At 38.9% G+C, this 22,545-nt stretch overlaps 1 protein-coding gene across 4 annotated transcripts in view; it reads left to right on the top strand.

The window, feature by feature from the left end:
* ATP8A2 (ATPase phospholipid transporting 8A2) overlaps nt 1-22,545 on the top strand; it is a 641,523-nt gene that overhangs the window by 196,962 nt on the left and 422,016 nt on the right. For all 4 annotated transcript variants that reach the window (XM_060191722.1, XM_060191724.1, XM_060191721.1 and 1 more), the window contains exon 24: nt 5,322-5,386. In XM_060191722.1, coding sequence (XP_060047705.1) covers nt 5,322-5,386 — 65 coding nt within the window. The remainder of the gene's footprint in view (nt 1-5,321; nt 5,387-22,545) is intronic.

Below are 22,545 nucleotides of genomic sequence, written 5' to 3'. Positions count from 1 at the left end.
ACTGATTGACCAGGTTCCCCTCTGAAAGCATTTAGGACTCACAGTACATTTTTTGAGATAGTGTAATCTTGTTGGATCTTAATGATGGGTGGTAGTTTGATTAATTTGATTCTAGTAAGGAAAAATTGTTTCTAACTCTTCCACAAACTTCTAATAAATCTGGGTTTGGGTATCTTTGACCATGTGAGCTTAGTTAAAAAAAAGACACTGATGTCAAGACCTGAGGTATTTGGTTTGATAATATTTTTTTGTATGAATTACTGTTTTGTCTTAAAGTCTTTATGATTGTATGTCTTAAGACTATATTGCCTTAAAGCCAAGCCCCGCTTTAAGTACCACTGACTTGGTAATGTTTTGATTTCATTGAATGCTGATTCTTCTCAGGTAGTAGAAAGACTAAACACTTCTGTGGTATTCAGTTAATTTCAGCTGTAGTAAAAAGTGAAATCCCTCAGGTTCTTCCAGTCATTTTATGGTCGTTCTGTTAGATTGGAGATTAAAGAACAACTCCCCATTTGCAAGTGTGAACTGACATTTCATTCTTGGCTGTTGTCCAAGAGTTGATCTCATTTTATCCAAAAACATTAGAGATCAAACACACCAAACTCGGATTGACATAATTTAATTTGCCACATTAGTTAAGTCACAATTAACTGCGTTAAACTTCCATGAACTGTCTAGTCCAAGTGTTCTGTGTGATAAGTCTTGAAACAAACACCTCACTTCATTTTCTAAATTAAAAAGAAAATAAAACACACCTGTTTCTTCTCAGAAACCTTTAGGTTGCATATTCAAATACGTGACAGTGTTAGTGGTTTTATATATTGCCCTCTCCTTGCAATGGCTCAAAAATTACTTTGAGCTTTTCCATATATCTTTGGGCAGCTTCAGTTGTCAAATGGTGTTTTGCCTAAATTGAAAAATATAAAATAAAGCAGAGAGGGGTTTTGAAATCATAGTGCAGCCCTGCAGCTGTTGTTCAAATCAGAAGTTACCAGCAAATCCTTTTGCATTAGTTATGCCAAATTTGTAACAGTTTATATTCATGTAAGTTGCTGGGAATCTCTGGGGACAACTAGAAAGTAAGCCTATAATAGAGGGAAATAATTAAAGTTGCAGTGTCCCCTTTGTAAATGAAAATAAAATGTGTACCTCCTTCTGGGCCTAACCTATGAACTAAAAAAGGGGAGATGGCCTTTGTGAAATTTTGACAGAAAACAAAGAATTCACTTATTTCAGTCTTATCTTGAGGAACTCTTAATGGCATCCTGGAATGTCCCTGTTTTAGCCCTCACAGTTGTTAAAATACAGTCTTGAACAAGTGAAAATGTACAGAAAATTGTTTTGTATTTTTTCGTTTTCTTTTTTTTTTCTAGAGGTTTAACAGGCATTTGCCAAAGTGCTATTGTGATTCTAAATTATTCAGTTTGTTTTAGTAAAACACATATGGTGCTTTTAAAAAGGCAAACAGTCTTTTCCCCTTGAGATAACTTGTTAACAGCCTGGACTATATCTTTATGCATTGCTTTAAAAAGACATTTAGATTCAAAGCCACACTCTGTGTCTGAAAATTTGTATTCTGAGGTGATTAATAAAATACTCCTCCCAATTGACAATCACTAATGAAGAATTAGTTTGTACATTCCATATATATCTCTATTTCCATTTCTTCCTTTTCCCTTTCTTCCCCTCAGAGAGAGCCTCAAGATTTTTCTAGATCTCAACTTTTATCTGTTTTGATTCTTGAATCTTGTTTTGTCCCCCCCCTCCCTTTTTTTTGCCTCCAGGGTTATCGCTGGGGCTCAGTGCCGGCACTACGAATCCACTGCTCCTGGAGGCCATTTCCCCCATTTTGTTGTCCTTGTTACTCTTGTCGTCATCATTATTATTGTTGCCATTGCTGCTGTTGTTGTTGTTGGATAGGACAGAGAGAAACTGAGAGAGGATGGGAAGAAAGAGAAGGGGACAGAAAGACAGACACCTTGTAGACCTGCTTCACCGCCTGTGAAGCCAACTCCCTGCAGGTGGGGTGCTGGGCGCTCGAACCAGGATCTTTACACTTGTTGGGTAGTATGCCAGCTCCCCCTGGCTTCTGCTTAACCAAGCACTGGTATGCCTGTATAGGGATTGGTTTGATCCCACTCAAAGCTGCGGTCTATTTAAATAAGTCACTTTTACATTTACATAAAGCACCACCTTCCCTCCAGGGCATTGGTGGTTCAGTGGTAGAATTATCGCCTGCTCTGCCTTGTCATACCCTGATTTTCACCAGTCACTTTTCTCTCCACCCTCTCTACATCACATCTTGTTCACACCCTACTTGGAAAGTATATATAAGGACAGCAATGTTCGTGTTGAGTTTAGTTTTTAGTTTGAGTTTAGTTTAGTCTAGCTCGGCTTAGATTGTGCTGCATTCCACATGAATAAAGAGATACTGCCTACAGCTCAACCATGAGCCCCTGGTCGTCTGTCTCCCATCAGCGAAGCCAGCCTGACTTACACTGGTCCTTGTGCTTCATGCCATGTGCTGCACTACTGCCTGACACCCACCCCCCCTTTTTTTTGTAACTGACTTCTTAAGGATGTAAAGAGGACCTGCTGAGGAAAATCTTTATGAGCACAATTATTCAGCAGCAGTGTGACTTTTGCACAACTAATACCCATCTCATTTTCTCCCTTTTTAAAAAGTTTATTTAAATTAAAAATATTGTCTTTATTTATTTGATAGATATAGCCAGAAGTTGAGAGGAAGAGGAAATAGAGAGGAAGAGAGACAGAGAGACGACTTGCAAAACTTTCCTCGTGCAGGTGGGAACTCGGGGCTTGAACCTGGGTCCTTGTGCATTATAATATGTGCTCAACCAGGTGGACCACCACCTAGCTCCTCCCTCATTTTCTCCTTAAATGCAGCAGCTATGAGAACAGATATTTGAGATGTTCTGCAGAGAATTCAGGCTCATTCTGGCTTTAAGAATGACATTGGTAGAGGCCCTTCCTTGAGACTGTCATACACATATTTACTTGAGGGTTGAAATTCTATAGGCTGATTATTTGTTCCATGTTTCTGTAATTATCAGCCCATTATCTTAAAATGCTGTGGAGAAACACAACTAGTTCTAAGGGTCAGTTTCTTAAGTGGAAAGATTCTTTTCTTGCCCTTTCTCATAGAGATAAGTTGAAATGGCGGTTGGTGAAAGCACATATTGGTGTTAGGTCTCACCATGGTTACCGTGAAGGCAGAGTGACTTGTAAAAAAGATTAGAGCCTTGACAGATAGCCTTTGTCTTGGGATTTCTAGAGCTGCCTCTCTTACAGATTGTGAATTTTTTTTTAATCAGTGATTTAATAATGACAAGATTGCAGGATGAGAGAGGCACAATTCCATATGATTTTCACTGCCAGAGTTCCGTGTCCTATTCTCTCCATTGGCAAGTTCCTCATTCTTTTTCCCTCTGGGAGTATGGACCAAAGATCTTTTTGGGGTGCAGAAGGTGAGAGGTCTGGCTTCTGTAATTGCTTCTCCACTGGACATGGGCATTGACAGGTCAGTCCATACCCCAGCCTGTTTTTTGAAGGGAAGGAGTCAGGAGGACTCTTCCTGGGTTATGGCATCACTAAAGGTCTAGTCTAGTTGTCTTTGGGTAGACTGTAAGGTTTGAGTAGGAAAGGGCTTCTTAGAAAATATGTCCACTTTCTGGGAGGAAAAGTAGAAAAGAGCACTTGCTTAGCCAATAGAGAAAACTTTAGTTTTCCAAATGTGATGGGGACTGGAAGGTGCATAGTGGTAATACAAAGAACATGTTTGTGAGATGTTCTGGGTTGGATCCCCAATAACACCAATATCTGAGCTGTGCTCTGGTTAAAAATAAATGAGTGAAAGAGAGAGGGGAAGGGAAGAGAAATGAAGAGAAAAAAGTATGATGGGGTTTAAAAATTAGTTTCAGAGAGGGGGTGGGGATACAGACTCTGGTAGTGGGAATGGTGTATAATTATACCCCTGTTACCTTATAGTTTTGTAAATCAATATTAAACCACTAATAAAAGTAAAAAAAATTAGTGTCAGCACACTTTTGTTCTAAACTATTTTTTTAAAACTCAGATTTAATTTTTGAAAGGGTGTTTGCTATGAACTCATCACAGGAAAAGCAGCTTCTAACAGTGTTATAATGTTATTCCTTTGAAATCTATTGTAAGAATTACTGACTTTAAAATAATAATCAGGGCTATTGATATTACGATAAGCACATTAATGGTGCAACAAAGCACCCATTCACTGCTATCTGTCTGTCTAAAGTGTTTGCTGCTATTTCAGATAATCTAAACCATATCCTACTGGTAGGCAAGGATAAAGAAAGTTCCACAGAAAATGAAGAGGGGTTAGGTGGTAGTGCACCTGGTTAAGTGCACACATTACAGTGCTCAAGGACATGTGTTCAAGCCTCTGGTCCCCAAATGCGGGGGGGAAAGCTTCATGAGTGGTGAAGCAGAGCTGCAGGTATCTGTCTCTTTCCCTATCTCTATACCCCCTTCTCTGTCAATTTTTTCTTTCTCTATCCAATAGTAAATAAATTAATTAAAACAAGAAAATGGATGAAGATTTATTTTAGCCTATAGCTGTGAAGACCTTTCCATCCAGTTTATAAGGATCTGCTGGGTTCAAGGCCCCAGTCCCTACCTGCAAGGAGGAAGCTTCATGAGTGGTGAAGCAGAGTCTCGGTCTCTGTCTCTGTCTGTCTCTGTCTCACTCTCTCTCCCTCCCTCCCTCCTCTCCCCTTCTCCCCATTCACCTTTCAATTTATCTCTTTCCTATCAAATAGAAGAACAAATATTTAAAAAAGAATCAAAGCCAATGTAAACCTTTTCTTTCTTTGCCTCCAGGGTTATTGCTGGGGCTTGGTGCCTGCACTACAAATCTGCTCCTGGCAGCTATTTTTTCCATTTTTATTGGATAGGACAGAGAGAAATTGAGATGGGAGGGGCATACACAGAGGGATAAAGAAAGATAGACACCTGCAGACCTGCTTCACTGTTTGGGAAGCAACCCCCTTGCAGGTGGGGAGCTGGGGACTCAAACTGGGATCCTTGCACCAGTCCTTGACCTTTGCACCATGTGTGCTTAGCCTGGTACACCATCGGCCGGCCCCCACCAATGTAAACTTTCTTGTCTCTCATCCCTGCTCATGGTTCAGTAGGAACCATGAGGTTTAAAATGGAAGTAAGGAAACTTTGATGAGGGATACTGAATTCCAACAATCTCTGAAAAATGATAAGTCCTGGGAGGGATGTCCTATTCACTTGTGTTTCCCTGTTTCTCACTTTAGGGTATTCCTGCCAGCTGGTATCACAGAACATGGCCCTTATTCTGCTGAAGGAGGATTCTTTGGATGTAAGTAGTTTCTCAAAATTTGTATTTACTATAATTGTATTAACTCTGTTTCTATTCTTACTAATAACCATGGTTTAGTTTTCACTAGGAAACAGTTATAAAACTGATGTAGACAAGGATCTGCTGCTGGGAGCTAAACTTCGTCATCCCAACTTTTGCATGAAAGAAACATACTTTACAGTGCAGAGGGAAGACGAATAGGAAAGCTATCAGGGGAGGGATGGGATATGGAGCTCTGATAGTGGGCATTGTGTGGAGTTCCTCTTATCCTATGGTTTTCTCAATGTTTCCTTTTTATAAATAAATAAATGAACAAATAAATAAAGTGTAGTCTGAGGCTGGAGTTTGGTAACATAAATAAAGAACCCCTTCTCCAAGGAGGAAATTGAAAGTGGGGAAGCCTGGAGATGGATTTGGGACAATCAGGTAGGGTTCAAAGGCCCCCAAATCTTAGTGCTTCACACTACTCTACCTATCTCTAGGATCATGAATCCTCTTAGGACAAAACTTTTAATGGTTCACAACTACAAATGGATAAGGCCATCAGGAAATGGGGTGGCTTTTGACTCCCTGAGGCTGTCCTTTTGTTTCCAACTTCTTTCCCAACTACTTGATCAGTTTCAAACTATAACCTACTCTCTAACTGATAGTTCAAACCCAGTCTTTTTTTTTTATTTCTTTATTGGGGAATTAATGTTTTACATTCAATAGTAAATACAATAGTTTGTACATGCATAACATTCCCCAGTTTCCCATATAACAATATAACCCCCACTAGGTCCTTTATCGTCCTTCATGGACCTGTATTCTCCCCACCCACCCACCCCAGAGTCTTTTACTTTGGTGCGATATGCTAATTCCATTTCAGGTTTTACTTGTGTTTTCTTTTCTGATCTTGTTTTTCAACTTCTACTAGAGAGTGAGATTATCCCATATTAATCCTTCTGTTTCTGACTTATTTCACTTACCATGAATTTTTCAAGGTCCATCCAAGATTGGCTGAAAACGGTGAAGTCACCATTTTTATAGCTGAGTAGTATTTCATTGTGTATATATACCACAACTTGCTCAGACACTCATCTGTTGTTGGACACCTAGGTTGTGTCCAGGTTTTGGCTATTACAAATTGTGCTGCCAAGAACATATGTGTATACAGATCTTTTTGGATGGATATGTTGGGTTCCTTAGGATATATACCCAGGAGAGGAATTGCAGGATCATAGGGTAGGTCCATTTCTAGCCTTCTGAGAGTTCTCTAGACTGTGCTCCACAGAGGTTGGACCAATTGACATTCCCACCAGCAGTGTAGGAGGGTTCATTTGACTCCACACCCTCTCCAGCATTTGCTGCTGTTACCTTTTCTGATGTATGACATTCTCACAGGAGTGAAGTGGTATCTCCTTGTTGTCTTTATTTGCATTTCTCTGACAATCAGAGACTTGGAGCATTTTTTCATGTGTTTCTTGGCCTTTTGGATCTCTTCTGTGGTGAATATTCTGTCCATGTCCTCCCACCATTTTTGGATGGGGTTATTTGTTGTCTTGTTGTTGAGTTTGGCAAGCTCTTTATATATTCTGGTTATTAAACTCTTATCTGATGTATGGCATGTAAAGATCTTCTCTCATTCTGTGAGGGGTCTCTTGGTTTGGGTAGTGGCTTCTTTTGCTGTACAGAAGCTTTTTAATTTGATGTAGTCCCATAGGTTTATACTTGCCTTAGTCTTCTTTGTAATTGGATTCGTTTCATTGAAGATGTCTTTAAAATTTATGCAGAAAAGAGTTCTGCCAATATTTTCCTCTAAGTATCTGATAATTTCTGGTCTAACATCCAAGTCCTTGATCCACTTGGAATTTACTTTTGTATTTGGTGAAATACAGTGATTCAGTTTCATTCTTCTGCATGTTTCAACCCATTGTTTCCAACACCATTTGTTGAAGAGACTGCTTTACCCATTTAATAGTCTGGGCACTTTTGTCATAGATTAGGTATGCATAGGTGTGGGGCCTCACATCTGGGCTCTCCATTCTATTCCACTGGTCAGTGTGTCTATTCATGTTCCAGTACCAAGCAGTTTTGATGATAATGGCCCTATAATACAGTTTGAAATCTGGGAGTGTGATTCCTCCAGTTCTGTTCTTTTTTCTCAAGATTTTTTTGGCAATTCTAGGTCTTTTCTGGTTCCAGATAAACATCTGTAGCATTTGTTCTATTCTCCTAAAAAATGTGTTTGGGATCTTGATGGGGATAGCATTAAATTTGTATATGGCTCTGGGTAGTATATTCATTTTGATGATGCTAATTCTTCCAATCCATGAACATGGAGTATCTTTCTACTTCTTTGTGTCTTTTTCAATTTCTTTGAGTAGTGACTTATAATTCTCAGTATACAAGTCTTTCACTTCTTTGGTTAGATTTACTCCTAGATATTTTACTGTTTTTGTTGCTATAATAAAAGGAATTGATTTCTGGGTTTCAATTTCTTCTAACTTAGTGTTTGCATAGAAGAATGCCACTGACTTTTGAATGTTAATCTTGTAGCCTGACACCTTATTGTATTGCCTGATGATTTCCAAAAGCTTCTTGCTGGATTCCTTAGGTTTTTCCATGTCATCTTGCATGTCATCTGTTTTATCATGTCATCTACAAATAGGGAGAGTTTGACTTCTTCTCTTCCAATCTGTATCCCTTTAATTTTTTGCTTCTGCCTGATTGCAATGGCAAGAACTTCCAACACTATGTTGAATAGTAATGGTGATAGTGGGCATCCCTGTCTAATACCTGATCGGAGGGGAAATGCTTCCAGTTTTTCACCATTGAGTATGATGTTGGCTGTAGGTTTGCTATATATAGACTCCACTATCTTCAGGAATTTTCCATCTATTCCCATTTTTTGTAGTGTTTTGATCATAAAGGGATGTTGTATTTTGTCAAAGGCTTTCTCTGCATCTATTGATATGACCATGTGGTTTTTGGTCTTGCTTTTGTTGATGTGGTGGATCACATTGATTGATTTACGTATATTAAACCAACCTTGCATGCCTGGGATAAGCCCCACTTGGTCATGATGAACAGTCTTTTCTTTTCTGTATCTGGTTGGCTAGAATTTTGTTCAATATTTTCGCATCTATGTTCATCAGAGATATTGGTCTGTAGTTTTCTTTTTTGGTTGTGTCCCTGTCTGCTTTTGGTATCAGAGTGATGTTGGTTTCATAGAATCTGGCAGGGAGTATTCCAGTGTCTTCAATCTTCTGGAAGACTTTTAAAAGTAGAGGTATTAGTTCTTCTTTGAACGTTTTGTAGAATTCATTTGTAAAACCATCTGGTCCAGGACTTTTATTTTTGGGGAGATTTTTGGTAACTGTTTCAATTTCATTAGCTGTGATGGACCTGTTCATGTTATCTACTTCCTCTTAACTTAGTTTTGGAAGTTGTTAGGTATCTAGGAAATTGTCCATTTCTTCCAGGTTCTCTAGCTTGGTGGCATATAGTTGTTCATAGAAGCCTCGCATGATATGTTGATTTTCTGTGGTATCTGTTGTGATAACTCCTTTTTCATTTAGTATCCGATTTATTTGGGTCTTCTCCCTTTTTTGTTTTGTGAGTCTGGCTAAAGGTTTGTCAATTTTGTTCACTCTTTCAAAGAACCAACGTTTACTTTTGTTGATCTTTTATATGGTTTTCTTATTCTCAATGTTATTCATTTCTGCCCTAACTTTAGTGATTTCCGTCCTTCTGGTTGTTTTAGGGTTCCTTTGTTGTTCTTCTTCTAGGTCTTTAAGATGTGCAATCAGGCTGTTTATTTGTGCTTTTTCTTGTTTCCTAGTGTGTTTGTATAGCTATGTACTTCCCTCTTAGTACTGCCTTAGCTGTGTCCCAAATATTTTGATAGCTTGTGTCTTCATTTTCATTGAAGTCTGGAAACATTTTGATTTCTTCCTTGATTTCCTCTTTGACCCAGAAGTTGTTAAGAAGTGTACTGTTGAGCTTCCACATTTTGGGACTGTTACTAATCTTTTGTTGAGGTCTGAGAAGATGTTTGGGATGATTTCAATGCTCTTGAATTTTCTGACGCTGTCTTTGTGGCCTACCATATGGTCTATCCTTGAGAATGACCCATGTGGATCTGAGTAAAATGTGTATTCCAGTTTCTTGGGATGAATGACTCTGAAAATGTCCAATAGTTCTAGTTTATCTGTCTCTTCATTTAGCTCCCTTATGTCTTTATTGATTTTCTTCCTGGATGATCTGTCAAGTTGAGAGAGTGGGGTGTTGAAGTCCCCTACTATGATTGTGTTGCTGTTAATATATTGATGTAGCTCTTTCAGTAGATGTTTGATATATTTAGATGGCTTCTCATTGGGTGCAGAGGTGTTAATAATTGTTAAGTCCTTTTGATTGACTGATCCTCTGAGCATTAAGTAGTGTCCATTCCTATATTTTTTAATCTTATCTATTTTAAAGTCTGTCGTGTCAGATATGAGAATAGCTGTTCCTGCCCTTTTTTGTGGGCCATTGGCTTGTATGATAGTTTTCCATCCTTTCACTTTAAGTCTGTTTTTGTCTTGTTGAGTTAGGTGAGCTTCCTGTAGACAGCATATTGTTGGGTTGTATTTTCTGATCCATCTTCCTACTGTGTGTCTTTTAATAGGTGAATTCAGGCCATTGACATTTATTGATATCAAAGATTGAAGATATTTTAATGCCATTCTTGTAGAGTTTTAGAGTGTTCTGATATATGTCCTATTTATGATGGTCTGATTGTTTATAGGAGACGTTTCAGAACTTCTTTCAGGGCAGGCTTGGTGATAGTTGATTCCTTCAACTGTTGCTTGTCTGAGAATGTTTTTATGCCTCCATATAGTCTGAATGACAGTCTAGCAGGATATAGTATTCTTGGTTGAAAGCCTTTCTCATTGAGCACTCAATAGATATCTTGCCATTCTTTTCTGGCCTGTAGTGTTTGTATAGAGAAGTTTGCTGCTAATCTTATGGGTTTTCCTTTGTAGGTGACTCTTTGTTTTTCTCTTGCAGCCTTCAGGATCCTTTCTTTATCCTTATTCCTTTCCATTCTAAGTAGGATATGTCTTGTCTAGACTACAGAAGTTTTTCTATTATGTCCTGAAGAATGCTTTCATCCTCTCCCTCTCTTTCTTCCTGTGGTATGCCAATAATGCGTATATTGTTTCTTTTGAAGTCATCCCATAGGACTCTGTTGTTGTTTTTAGCATCTCTTAATCTCTTTTTGAGATCTCTTACTTATTTTTTAGTTGTCTCTAATTCGTTCTTGATCTTGCTAATTCTGTCTTCACCCTCATAGATTCTATTCTCTCTGCCCTCTACTGTTTTCTGGAGTTCATCTATTTTGTTGCCATGTTCTGATACTGTTTTAGCTTGTTCAGCTAGTTGTGTTCTTAGCTCAGCGATTTCAGCTTTCAGCTCTCTAATAACCATGAGATAATTAGTATTTTTTTCCATAGTCTCATTTGTTGTTCCTTTATTTCTGATTACAATTTTTTCAAATTCTTTACTCACTCCTGTGATTATTTCCTTAGCTAATGTTTGGATGTTGAACTCATTATTTTGTGCTTCACCCTCTGGGGGGCTTTTAGCTGGACTCTTGTCCTGGTTCGTTTCTCCAATATTTCTTCTTGTTGTTTTAACCATTTTATATATTATGATATGAGTTCCCTCTCTCAGTACTTTTCAAATTACTGATCACTACTGCCTGGATTGACTTGTGTAAGTAAGTTAATTAAAGGGTTCACAGTGGTGGAAGTTAACAGTTGTTTCAATAGTATTTTAATCCCTGAGTTGGAGCTCAGTGGTTTAAAAGCCTCTTTTTTTTTTTCTTCCTTCCCTGTAGGCTATGGGAGCCTGAGGCCTTTTAAACTATCAATAGGCTTCTTAGCTTAATCACTGACTCCTGACCAAGAGATAAAGCAGGGTGTGGCAGAGATAATCCAGTGGTTATGCAAAGAGACTTTCACAGCCCCTCAGCTATGCCACCGAAGTATAAGTCTTCTCCTGAGTTTCCTAGTTATATCTCTTTCCCCTGGTGTCCCTCCCTGTCGCTGCTGCAGACTCTGAAGGCAGTAGCAATGGAGACTCAGAGTTGCACTTGGTGAGTCTCTCCTCCCTTCAGCTGTCCCCTTGTTGGTGGAGCAGACTGGAGGTGGTGTCTCAACTGATAAACTGCTGGACTGTTAGCAGTCACTTAATCTCTCCCTAGGCTCCTCTCTATCACCAGCCACACATGTTTGTACTCACCAGTGATTTAGTGGATTCCTGTGGTCATTCTAGTCCTGTCTTATTTTGGTCCCGGGTGGTCTCTTTTGGTATTCCTAGTTGATCTGAGAGAGGAGAGGAGAGGAGTGAAATAGATCTGCTACTGCTCGTAGCTCCGCCTCCAGAAGTCTCCAAACCCAGTCTTTTTTGGGAATCCAACTCTAGTCTTTCAGGATATGACTTCAAAATTACTCTGTGTATTTCCTGTTCTTACTTATGAAGAGATGTCATCAAGTCATATTTTGAACTTTAAAGTAGTTTAAAGCACTACATCATAGTGCTTTATTTTACTCACTTAGAATTATGCATATAAGATAAAATAACTTTAATCTGATCTATCCTCTTATTATGGTTTACCTTGAATGAATGGTTTTAAATTAAGTGCTGGTTACCAAAGAGATTTGTAGAGTGTTCTTTTTTAGTGAGGATTTTAAAATATAGATAATACTTAAGTGACAGTAGTTGCTTAAGTTTATATAGTGACAAAAAACATGCGTAATTAATTAATATCCAATATCCCAGTGCCACTATCACATGGATAATTGAACAACATGGATCTCTGAGTAATCTATAAACTCATACTTATCCTATTATGCCCTTAGGCCACCACGGAGATCAGAGGTGAGGACTGACTGAAGGTAGCCAGGGACCTGGGAAGTGATTTGATTGAAGATAGGAGACTCCATTTGTCAGAGGATCATGACTGGTAGACACTCACAGACCCCTTTCCAGGCAGTGTATTTAGATACCCATGGTAGGAACCGATCCCAGGGCTAGTTACACTTTTAAAAGAAGATTTTCTCAACTTATAATTCATAGGGAGGCCAGTATTAGTGGCAAGATATCATCTTATGGCTTGCTAGATTCATACTTTAACTGAGTATATTTCTTAGCCTTATTTGTGTCAATGCTCATAAGAAACCCAGAACCCCTGGGTCCTCTCTCATCCATCAACCAGCTGGTTCTAATTCTCACATACTCTGGGGAGATAGGAGGCCTCTTATCCATGCACCTCCATCATATTTGCTTTTATTTTTCTCTATAAAATTTTATTTATTGAATAGGCATATAGCTAGACCCTCAAGACAAGGTTGTTCACAAATTAGATGTTCAGTATATCTTTGCATGAATAAATGAATGAACAAACATAAACTAACTTTCCAGCAATCAATGAAACTTATATTTCAAGATTATGTTGATGAGAAGTGAGGATTCATTATCATGGACCATTTAGGAAGGACTCAGAATTGGTAAAGCCAGAATATCACAGAGTGGAGAAGAGAATGACTGTTGTTGGAGAAATGTGCAGAACTGTTAGATATGAGTCTATAAAGCTTGTGAGCACTCCTAAAGTGTCTGGAACTTCCTCACTTTCTGATGATTTTCCAGGTCTAGGCATTTACAACTTAAAAAAATTTTTTCTTCTGAAATTAACTTAGAACTGAATCTTGCATTTTTCTCTCTTCCTTCCTTCCTCCCTCCCTCCATCCCTCCCTTCTTCCTTCCTCCTGCAGTTGGGGCCTTGTGCATGTGTAATTTCCCTGCTATAGGCTACTTTTTCACTCAGCTAGAGAGAGAGGTACAAAGAGAGGAAAAGACACCACTGTACCAGAACTACTTTCAGTGCCTGCCATATGGTGCCAGGGCTCCAGCTTGGGCCATATTCATGGCAAGGCATGGCACCCTGCTTGGCGAGCTATCTCACTAGCCACATTTCCCTCTTCTACCAGACATTCATAAGAGCACAGGAAATGTACTTTAGCATGAAACAGCTCTGAAAGTGTGCGATGAGGTTGAGTCTTGTGTTTACCTATACCAAGGTGTGATTTTTGGCAAAAGGGGAAGGGAATATAGAGTTTCTCTGACTTGACTTGCTGACTGGTTAAGAATGTTTCTTTCTGGCAATCATGGAATATAATAAGAAATAGACAGGGGCCAGGTGGTGGCGCACCTGGTTAAGCACTCACATTATAGTGCGCAAGAACCCACCCAATTCAAGCCCCTGGTCTCCACCTGTAGGGGGAAAGCTTCACAAGTGGTGAAGCAGGTCTGCAAGTGTCTCTCTTCCTCTCTGTCTCCCTTACCTCTCTCAACTTCTCACTGTCTCTATCCAATAATAAATAAATAGAAATATTTAAAAAAGCAGAAATAGACATTAAGACAGTACATAAGAATCACAGTAGTATAATATTAGGTGTAAATGAAAGTGGAGAATTTTGACCATGTCATAAGCATATGATTTTTATTTTCCTGTACATGTGGATATAATAACTAGATTGTCCATATGTTCTAAGAAATATGGATAAGTTATCTAATAGTTTGTTAGTCTAGCAATATATTCTATATAATGAGTCTCTAAGGATTCTATTTGTCTGGCAGAATATTTTTAGATGTTGTAAAAAAATGTATGTAGTTTACATTTAAAAAAAAAGAATGTTTCTTACTCAGTTTTGAAAAAGATAAATTTTTAATTTTTAAAAAATATTTATTTATTTCCTTTTGTTGCCCTTGTGTTTTATCATAGTTATTATTGTTATTGATGTCATCGTTATTGGATAGGACAGAGAGAAATGGCGAGAGGAGGAGAAGACAGAGGGGGAGAGAAAGATAGACGCCTGCAGACCTGCTTCACCACCTGTGAAATGACTCCCCTGCAGGTGGGGAGCTGGGGGTTGGTCCTTGCACTTCGCACCACCTGTGCTTAACCCACGGCACTACTGCCAGACTCCCAAAGATAAATTTTTGTATAGTGACTTTAATGTACTCAGTATCTGTTGAGCAGAGGTGCATCTTCTATGGACTAAAAAATAAATTCTATTCTCAACAAAAGAGAAAGAAAGATACACACAGAGAGAGAAAGAGAGAGAGATACTAGAGTACTGGCTTATGGTAATGTTGGGCATTGAATCTGGGACCTCAGAGCCTCAGACTCTTGAGTCTTTTGTATTATCATTATGCTATCTCCTCCACCTCTTTCTCCTTCTTTCATTCCTTCCTTCCTTCTTTCTTTCCTTCCTTCCTTCCTTCCTTCCTTCCTTCCTCCCTCCCTCCCTCCCTTCTTTCCTTCCTTCCTTCCTTCCTTCCTTCCTTCCTTCCTTCCTTCCTTCCTTCCTTCCTCCCTTCCCTTCCCTTCCCTTCCCTTCCCTTCCCTTCCCTTCCCTTCCCTTCCCTTCCCTTCCCTTCCCTTCCCTTCCCTTCCCTTCCCTTCCCTTCCCTTCCCTTCCCTTCCCTTCCCTTCCCTTCCCTTCCTCCCTCCCTCCCTCCCTTCATTGTTCCTTTTTTCTTCCAGGGTTATTGCTGGGGCTCAGTGCCTGCACTCCAAATCCACTGCTCCTGGCAGCCATATTTTTTTCCATTGTTGTTGTTGTTATTGCTGTTGTTACTGTTGTTGGCTAGGACAGAGATAAGTTGGAGAGGAAGGGGAGAAAAGGGGGGAGAGAAAGATAGACACCTGCATACCTGCTTCATTGCTTGTGAAGTGACCCCCTGCAGATGGGAGCCTGGGCTCGAATCGGGATTCTTACATTGGTTCTTGTGCTTCAAACTATGAACTCTTAACCTGGTGTACTACTGCGTGGCCGCTTTTCTTGTGATTTTTAACAGATCTTTGGTTAGAGCTGTAGACTATTTCCTTATTCTGATGAAGAAATTAATGTGTAATTTTATCCTTTTACTAATGAATTATTAAAAATAAATATATTTTTCATGTTTAATGAAGGTGTTTGATACTTGATTTTAGTGGTCCTGAAACAATTAGCTACTAATCAAAACTTGTGAATTGATGAATTAAGGCTTTTATCATCTAACAATCATACTTTTGTTTATCTTCACAGAAAAGAGTGCTCTTTTGCGATACTTTTCTCTAAACATCATTCTCATTCAGTAGGTTTATTTGTGATAGATAATCTGTGTCTATGAAATTCAACTTTGGGAGTGAGCTCGGAAGGTTTTATCCACTAGTGTTGATATTCTTGAACACATCCTTGAACAGCATTGGGAGACAGCTTAACTTGCCAGGGATCCTAATTACTCTTAGCACAGCTGGCTTTCTAAGTGAAGCAAACCTGGCAATTACATGGTGTATCTTAAAGGTATATCATGAGAAATTTTAAATGTCAACACAATGGCAGTTCTCAGCCTGAGATAACAACCCACTTTGTAATGACAATGCAGTCAGAAAAAATTTATTATATTGGAGTCAAATAAAGTCTGTCAAATTACTTCAGTGATGAAGTTTACTTTGTAGTCAAGTTTCTAAGCACTGTTGTTCCTATCTAAGGTGACTTACATATACCTGGGTATATTTTGTTTGTATTGACTTTGATGTAGCTAAAATAGACTTTTGATCTGCCTCACTTGATTAATAGGAGCATAGCCATCAAGCTTTGTTCTGAAGACAAAATGTAGATTTTCTAGCAATATAATAGTTTTAAACCTCATTTTAAAGTTCTTCAATCCTTTTAAACCAGAAAAACATTTTATTTATTCTCTTTTGTTGCCCTTGTTGTTTTATTGTTGTAGTTATTATTGTCATTGATGTCATCGTTGTTGGATAGGACAGAGAGAAATGGAGAGAGGAGGGGAAGACAGAGAGGGGGAGAGAAAGACACCTAAAGACCTGCTTCACTGCCTGTGAAGCGACTGCCCTGCAGGTGGGGAGCTGGGGGCTTGAACCAGGATCCTTATCCTGTCTTTGTGCTTTGTGTCACGGGCGCTTATCCCGCTGCACTACTGCCCGACTCCTGTAAATGTTATGTTTCTTTTTAATTATTTTAATTAATTTATTTTGGATAGAGACCAAGAAATTGAGAGGGGAGGAGGAGATAGGAAGAGAGACAGAGACATCTGTAGCCCTGTTTCTCCGCTTGTGAAGCTTCCCCTATGGAGGTGGGTACCAGGGACTTGAACTGGGGTCCCTGTGCACAGTAATGTGAGCACTTAACCAAGTGTGCCATCGCCTGGCCCTCAGAAAAAAATATTTATGAATGAGAAAAAGGCAACTTAAAATTCCATGCCCCAAGAATGCAATAAAATTTTTGGCTAATAGCTCTTTCTAAAGGCTATGAACACATATTTTCATTTCTTTTTTTAAAAAAATATTTTATTTATTTATTAATGAGAGAGATAGGAGGAGAGAGAGAAAGAACCAGACATCACTCTGGTACACGTGTTGCCAGGGATTGAACTCTGGACCTCATGCTTGAGAACCCAGTGCTTTATCTACTGTGCCTCCTCCCGGACCACATGTTTTCATTTCTTAAGTCATAAACGGATCAGGAAAAACAGACTTGATAGCATAATTTTATTTTTGAAAAATATATTTAGGATTGTGCACACCAAGATGGTGAAAATATTGATTACTCAGGAATAGATACAGACTTAATTTTTTCTTCTTCTTTGATTATTAATATTTCCTAATTTTCTATTATATTCAAAATACTTTGCTTTTATAATAAACCAAGCATAATATTCTGAAAAACTCTGGAGAAAAGAGATACCAAATGGGGGAAGAGAGAGAGGGAGAGAGAGGGAGAGAGCGAGAGAGAAAGGAAGCCACCTACAATACTGCTTTACTGCTTATAAAGCTTTCCACCTGCAGGAGGGGAACAAGGGCTTGAACCTGGGTCCTTGAGCAGTGTAACATGGTCTGCCTTACTACGTGCACCACTAACTGACCCTTGCTTAGTTCTCTTCTTCAGTGGCTACAGTCAACTTTAATATTTTTTCTTTTACCACCTGGGTTATTGATTGGGCTCAATGCTTGCACAATGGTTCCACTGCTCAAGATGGCTATTTTCTTTTCTTTCCCCTCTTTTTCTTATAGAGACAGAGAGAAGGAGAGAAGGGGGAGTGGAGAGTAACAGAGTAGGGGAGGGGGACAGACACCTGCAACAGAGAAGCCTCCCTCCTATAGTTGGGGACCAGGAACTTGAGCCTTTGTTATCGCACAGGCAATATATGTGTTCTGCTGGGTGCACCACTTACCCAGCCCCCTAAACTTTACATTTTAAGAGTGGTTGGTAAAGCTTTTCCTACCAGGCTCTCCTAAATAGTTACTATTTGAGGACTTAGAGATAAAGTGATGCTTCTAGGAAACCTCTCTCCTGGAATGTTTATTTTCTATTTCTGAGTACTAGGAGCCACCCTTTGTGCCATAAAAAAATTAGCAAAATCTGATAGACTTTGAATGAGGTCATAGGGTACAAATTGTTGTGGCTGCCCAACACATGTGGCTTCTATTGAACATAATAATAACCCTTTGACATGTGTAGCAGCTGCTGCCAGGGTCTTCAGCCAGGATCTGGGCTGGAGGGTGGTGTGTGTGTAATTTAAGCAATAACAGAGATTAAATGTGTAATTGAAGATAATTTTGCAGAGTATAGCTAAAGTCTGGTGTATCTTGAAAAGGAAATTACTGTAGACATAGAAATAGCTTACTGTACAGTTTAATTATAGTTTTAGTAGAAGATAAGACTCAACTGATCAATCTCAGAAAGAGATTCAAATAGGAATGAAAATCCTGCTACATTGTTAGGGAAATAACAAAGCTATCATGTCAACTGAATATAAAAAACAGTTTTCTTCCCCTTAAAGTTAATTTGTTTGGCTATGTTTATAAGGAGAGTTATTTCATGACTGTATACAACTTCTTTATCATTTGGTGTATTAATTTGAAGATCTTTGTTATTCATTTGTTATTTACAGAAATTAGCATTAGATTTTAGATTTAGAGGATGATTATTTTTATGTCAATTCATTTAAATTCTGGGGATTTTCTGTTTCGCTGGAAGCATTTGTAATCAATTTTTGTTGTTTTGGCTCTTTCAGTTGAGAACTGATAGGGTAGGAAGCACTTTGAACAGTCTGTCAAATATGGGCTGAGGAGATAACTCAGATAGTAGAGCTCACACTTTACTGTGGTGCAAGGAACTGAGTTCAAGCTTCCAGGCCACTACAGAGGAACAGCATGCCAAAGGAAAGCATCAACAGTAATATATATGTGATGTGTGTGTGTCTGTCTGTGTCCCTCTTTTTCTCTTACTTTCTGACTTTGTGAGAGTTTGATAGAGCCAGGAAGTGGTGCACTTGGTTAAGCGCACACATTACAGTGCACAAGGACCTGAGTTCAAGTGCCTGCTCCCCACCTGCAGTCAGAAAGATTCACAAGTGGTGAATCAGATCTGCAGGTGTTTCTCTTTTTCTCTCCCTCTTTATCCCCCTTCCCCTCTCAATTTCTCTCTGTCTGTATTCAATAGTAAAGAAAATATTTTAAAATTAAGAGTTTGTCAGAACAAATCAAATATGTATTTTTCTGACAATAATGTTTTAAGTTAGGTGCAGAGAAAACTAAACATTTGGCTTTTAAAACTGATTTTTTTTGTTGTTATTGTTAGCTTTACTTTGTTGGGGATTTATTTACAAAGTAATTTTATGTACTTCTGATAGATTAATGTACTCAATTATTTATATTTTTCCATGGTTAAATACTTCTTCCTTATTTTTATGAAATGAGAGAGAGAATGAGAGAGAACACTGCTCAGTTTTGGTATATGGTGAAGCTGGGGATATAACCTGAGGTCTCAGCATGCCTCTGACTCTCTATGGTTTTTCATTGCTGCAGAGTTGGGGAAATTAGAACAGTTCTAGGGAGAATATTTTAGGAAATAGTATCCCTCTCAGCTTCCTCTCATCAATCCTAATATCTACATTTAAAATGCATATAATAGTTAATGACTAACATGTAGAGGGAAGGAAAGGAGAGGACTTCATACTATTTTACAAGATAGCAACTGGCAATGGGTATAACTGTATATTTTAAATTTAACATAAAAAAACACCCTTCCTTGCTTTTTAGGTGATTGCTGGGGCTTTGCCACTCTTGATGACTTTTTCATATATATATTTGATTCCACAATTGTCCTCCTCTGTGGTGGGGACTAGACTTGAACTTGAGTCATATGAATGGCATAATACATACATTATACAAGTGAACTGTTTTGCTGACCTAGGAAGCCTTAAAAAAAAATCTATTGGGAGTTGGGCGGTAGTGCAGTGGGTTAAGCGCACATGGCGCCAAGCACAAGGACCCGTGTAAGGATCCTGGTTTGAGCCCCCGGCTCCCCACCTCCCCAACTCCCGGGGAGTTGTTTCACAGGCGGTGAAGCAGGTCTGCTGGTGTCTACCTTTCTCTCTTCCTCTTTGTCTTCCCCTCCTCTCTCCATTTCTCTCTGTGTTATCCAATAATGACAATATCTATAACAACAACAATAATAACTACAACAACAATATAATAACAACAAGGGCAACAAAAAGGGAAAATTAAAAAAAAATCTATTCAGGGGGCCAGGCAGTAGCACAGTGGGTTAAGTGCACATGGCACGAAGCGCAAGGACCAGAGTAAGGATCCCACTTCAAGACCCTGGCTCCCCAATCTGCAGGAGGGTTGCTTCATAGGCAGTGAAGCAGGTCTGCAGGCTGTCTTTTTCTCCCCCTCTCTGTCTTCCCCTCCTCTTTCAGTTTCTCTGTCCTATCCAACAGCAACAACAGCAATGGCAACAATAACAATAATAACAATGACAAGGGCATCAAAATAGGAAAAATGGGCTCCAGGAACAGTGGATTTGTAGTGTAGGCACCGAGTCCCAGAGATAGCTCTAGAGGCAATAAAATAAAATAAAATAAATAATAAAGAATTCTATTCAGTCTGTTAACTCTGTTGCCTCATGACACACTGCTTATATTGAGTAACTTGTGTGCTCTTGTGTATTTTGTTAATGTATTTATTTACACAACACTGAAATTAATTATTGGTCTGTAGTGATGCACAGGTTTAGCGTAATGGTATGACCTGACCTCTGAGAACTGTGAAGATCAGGAAAAGAGGGGGAGAATGGAGATGTTAGTTCTTCACTCTAGTTCTAGCTAGAGTGTTTTTGCTGCTAGAGGACTCTCTCCTTGGTACCAGGAAAGAGTTGTCATCTTGGGAGAGGGAATGTACTGGACTAGGTCTCGGGAAAGAGAGTACTAGGTAATTGCTGCTCCCACCCCATGTGACTGGCATATTAGCTAGCCTTATGTTTGCCCTAGTGAATACCCTTGCTTTGCAGAGTACATAAAACAATCTTATTGAAAAAAATTGTTTTAAGCTTTAGAACAAGTGATATTACATTAATGATGGTAAGAAACTCATCTAAATAGGAGACCATGTTCTTTAAAAATTATACCATTTAAGGTTCTAGTAACAGTAAACATTTCCCCTTTCAGCAGATTCCTGTGTGGGATGGGGAGATTTTATATTACTGGTAGTAAAGAGGGATGCCTGGTAGTGGTTAGCAGGTATCTTAAGATTTTTGAGGAACATGTGGAATGGCACACTCCCGGATTACAGCCAATGTGAATTTTTATTAGATTCTTGAATTTTGAAAAGGAGCTCAGTGTAACAGTTTCTTAGCACTGAGTTGGAAAGAACTTCCAATTCTCTTTAAGCAACAATGTAATTAAGATCCTGAATTTAGGTTTCTGTTTTCTAGTCATGGTGGGTAAGGCTATTCTAATCCTTGTGCTGAAGATACTGGGTTGTTGGAAAAATAATGACATATTTTTCCTGTTTTTCTAGGCAAAAATCCATCATGACTTTTCTGACAACCCAAAAGTGAATTAATTATTTAAAAAAATTATAGAGAAGGCAAGGCAGTAGGGATTCTCAGCAAGAGTGATGAGAGAGTAGGATCCCAGAGAGGTAAGAGGAACAGTGGACTTTGAGTTGAGTGTCTTTGCTGGGGTCCTGAACGAGCCAAAGCTTCAGGCAAGAGTGAGATGGTGATATAACTACCTTCCTGTGGGTTTGAAACCTATTTCTCTTCCTTATGGGGCCCAGGAACTCTCAAACTATCTATCTCTCAAAAATACTTCAAAAGTTCTTCAGGGGAGGACACTTTAATTGTAAATGCAAAAAATAAGTTTCCTGTTAAAAAATAATAAAACACAGAGAAAAAAATCATAAGAAACAACAGAAAGATAGAAGATACTAGAACAACCAGATATAGAGTAAGAAACAAAATTTCTGGGGGTTGGGTGGTAGCGTAGCATGTTAAGTGCACATGGCATGAAGTGCACGGACCTGCGTAAGGATCCCCGTTCTAGCCCCTGGCTCCTCACCTGCAGGTGAAGCAGGTCTGCAGGTGTCTATCTCTCTCTCCCCGTCTCTGTCTTCCACTCCTCTCTTGATTTCTCTCTGTCCTATCCAACAACGACAACAACAGCAATGACAACAATAATAATAAACTACAAGAAGAAGGGCAACAAAAATGGGGAAAAAAGAAACAGAACTTCTGGCTGTGTAAAAAAAGAAAGACTCTAGGGCCTGGGAGATAGTGCACCTGATAGAGTGAACACTTCGCCAAGTGGGAGGAGCTGAGTTCCAGCCCCTGACAACCATTTGGTGCAGTGTGTCCTCTATCATCTGCTATCTCCCAACTACTTAATAATAATAAAGATGTACTTAATATAATTTGTTATGTGTATTAGGTCTTTGCTCTTTGCACTACATGCACTTAACCCGCTGCTACTGCCTGACTCCCGTTTTTTTTTTTAAAGAGGTAAATTAACTAATTTTAAACTATCTCAGATTGATAATAGTTATCAGTGTTGATTTTTAGAAATTCTTGTGTTACTTCACAGAACTAAGAGGCCACCTCTTTTTTCATTTTATTTTCTTTTTATTATTTCTTTATAAAAAGGAAACACTGACAAAACCATAGGATAAGAGGGGTACAACTCCACACAATTCCAACCACCAGAACTCCGTATCCCATCCCCTTCCTTGATAGCTTTCCTATTCTTTAACCCTCTGGGAATATGGCCCCAAGGTCATT

This window comes from Erinaceus europaeus, chromosome 5 (assembly GCF_950295315.1).
Source record: "Erinaceus europaeus chromosome 5, mEriEur2.1, whole genome shotgun sequence".
Taxonomy (NCBI): Eukaryota; Metazoa; Chordata; class Mammalia; order Eulipotyphla; family Erinaceidae; genus Erinaceus; species Erinaceus europaeus.
Note: the sequence above shows the minus strand (reverse complement) of the source record. Positions and strands in the feature narration are given on the sequence as shown.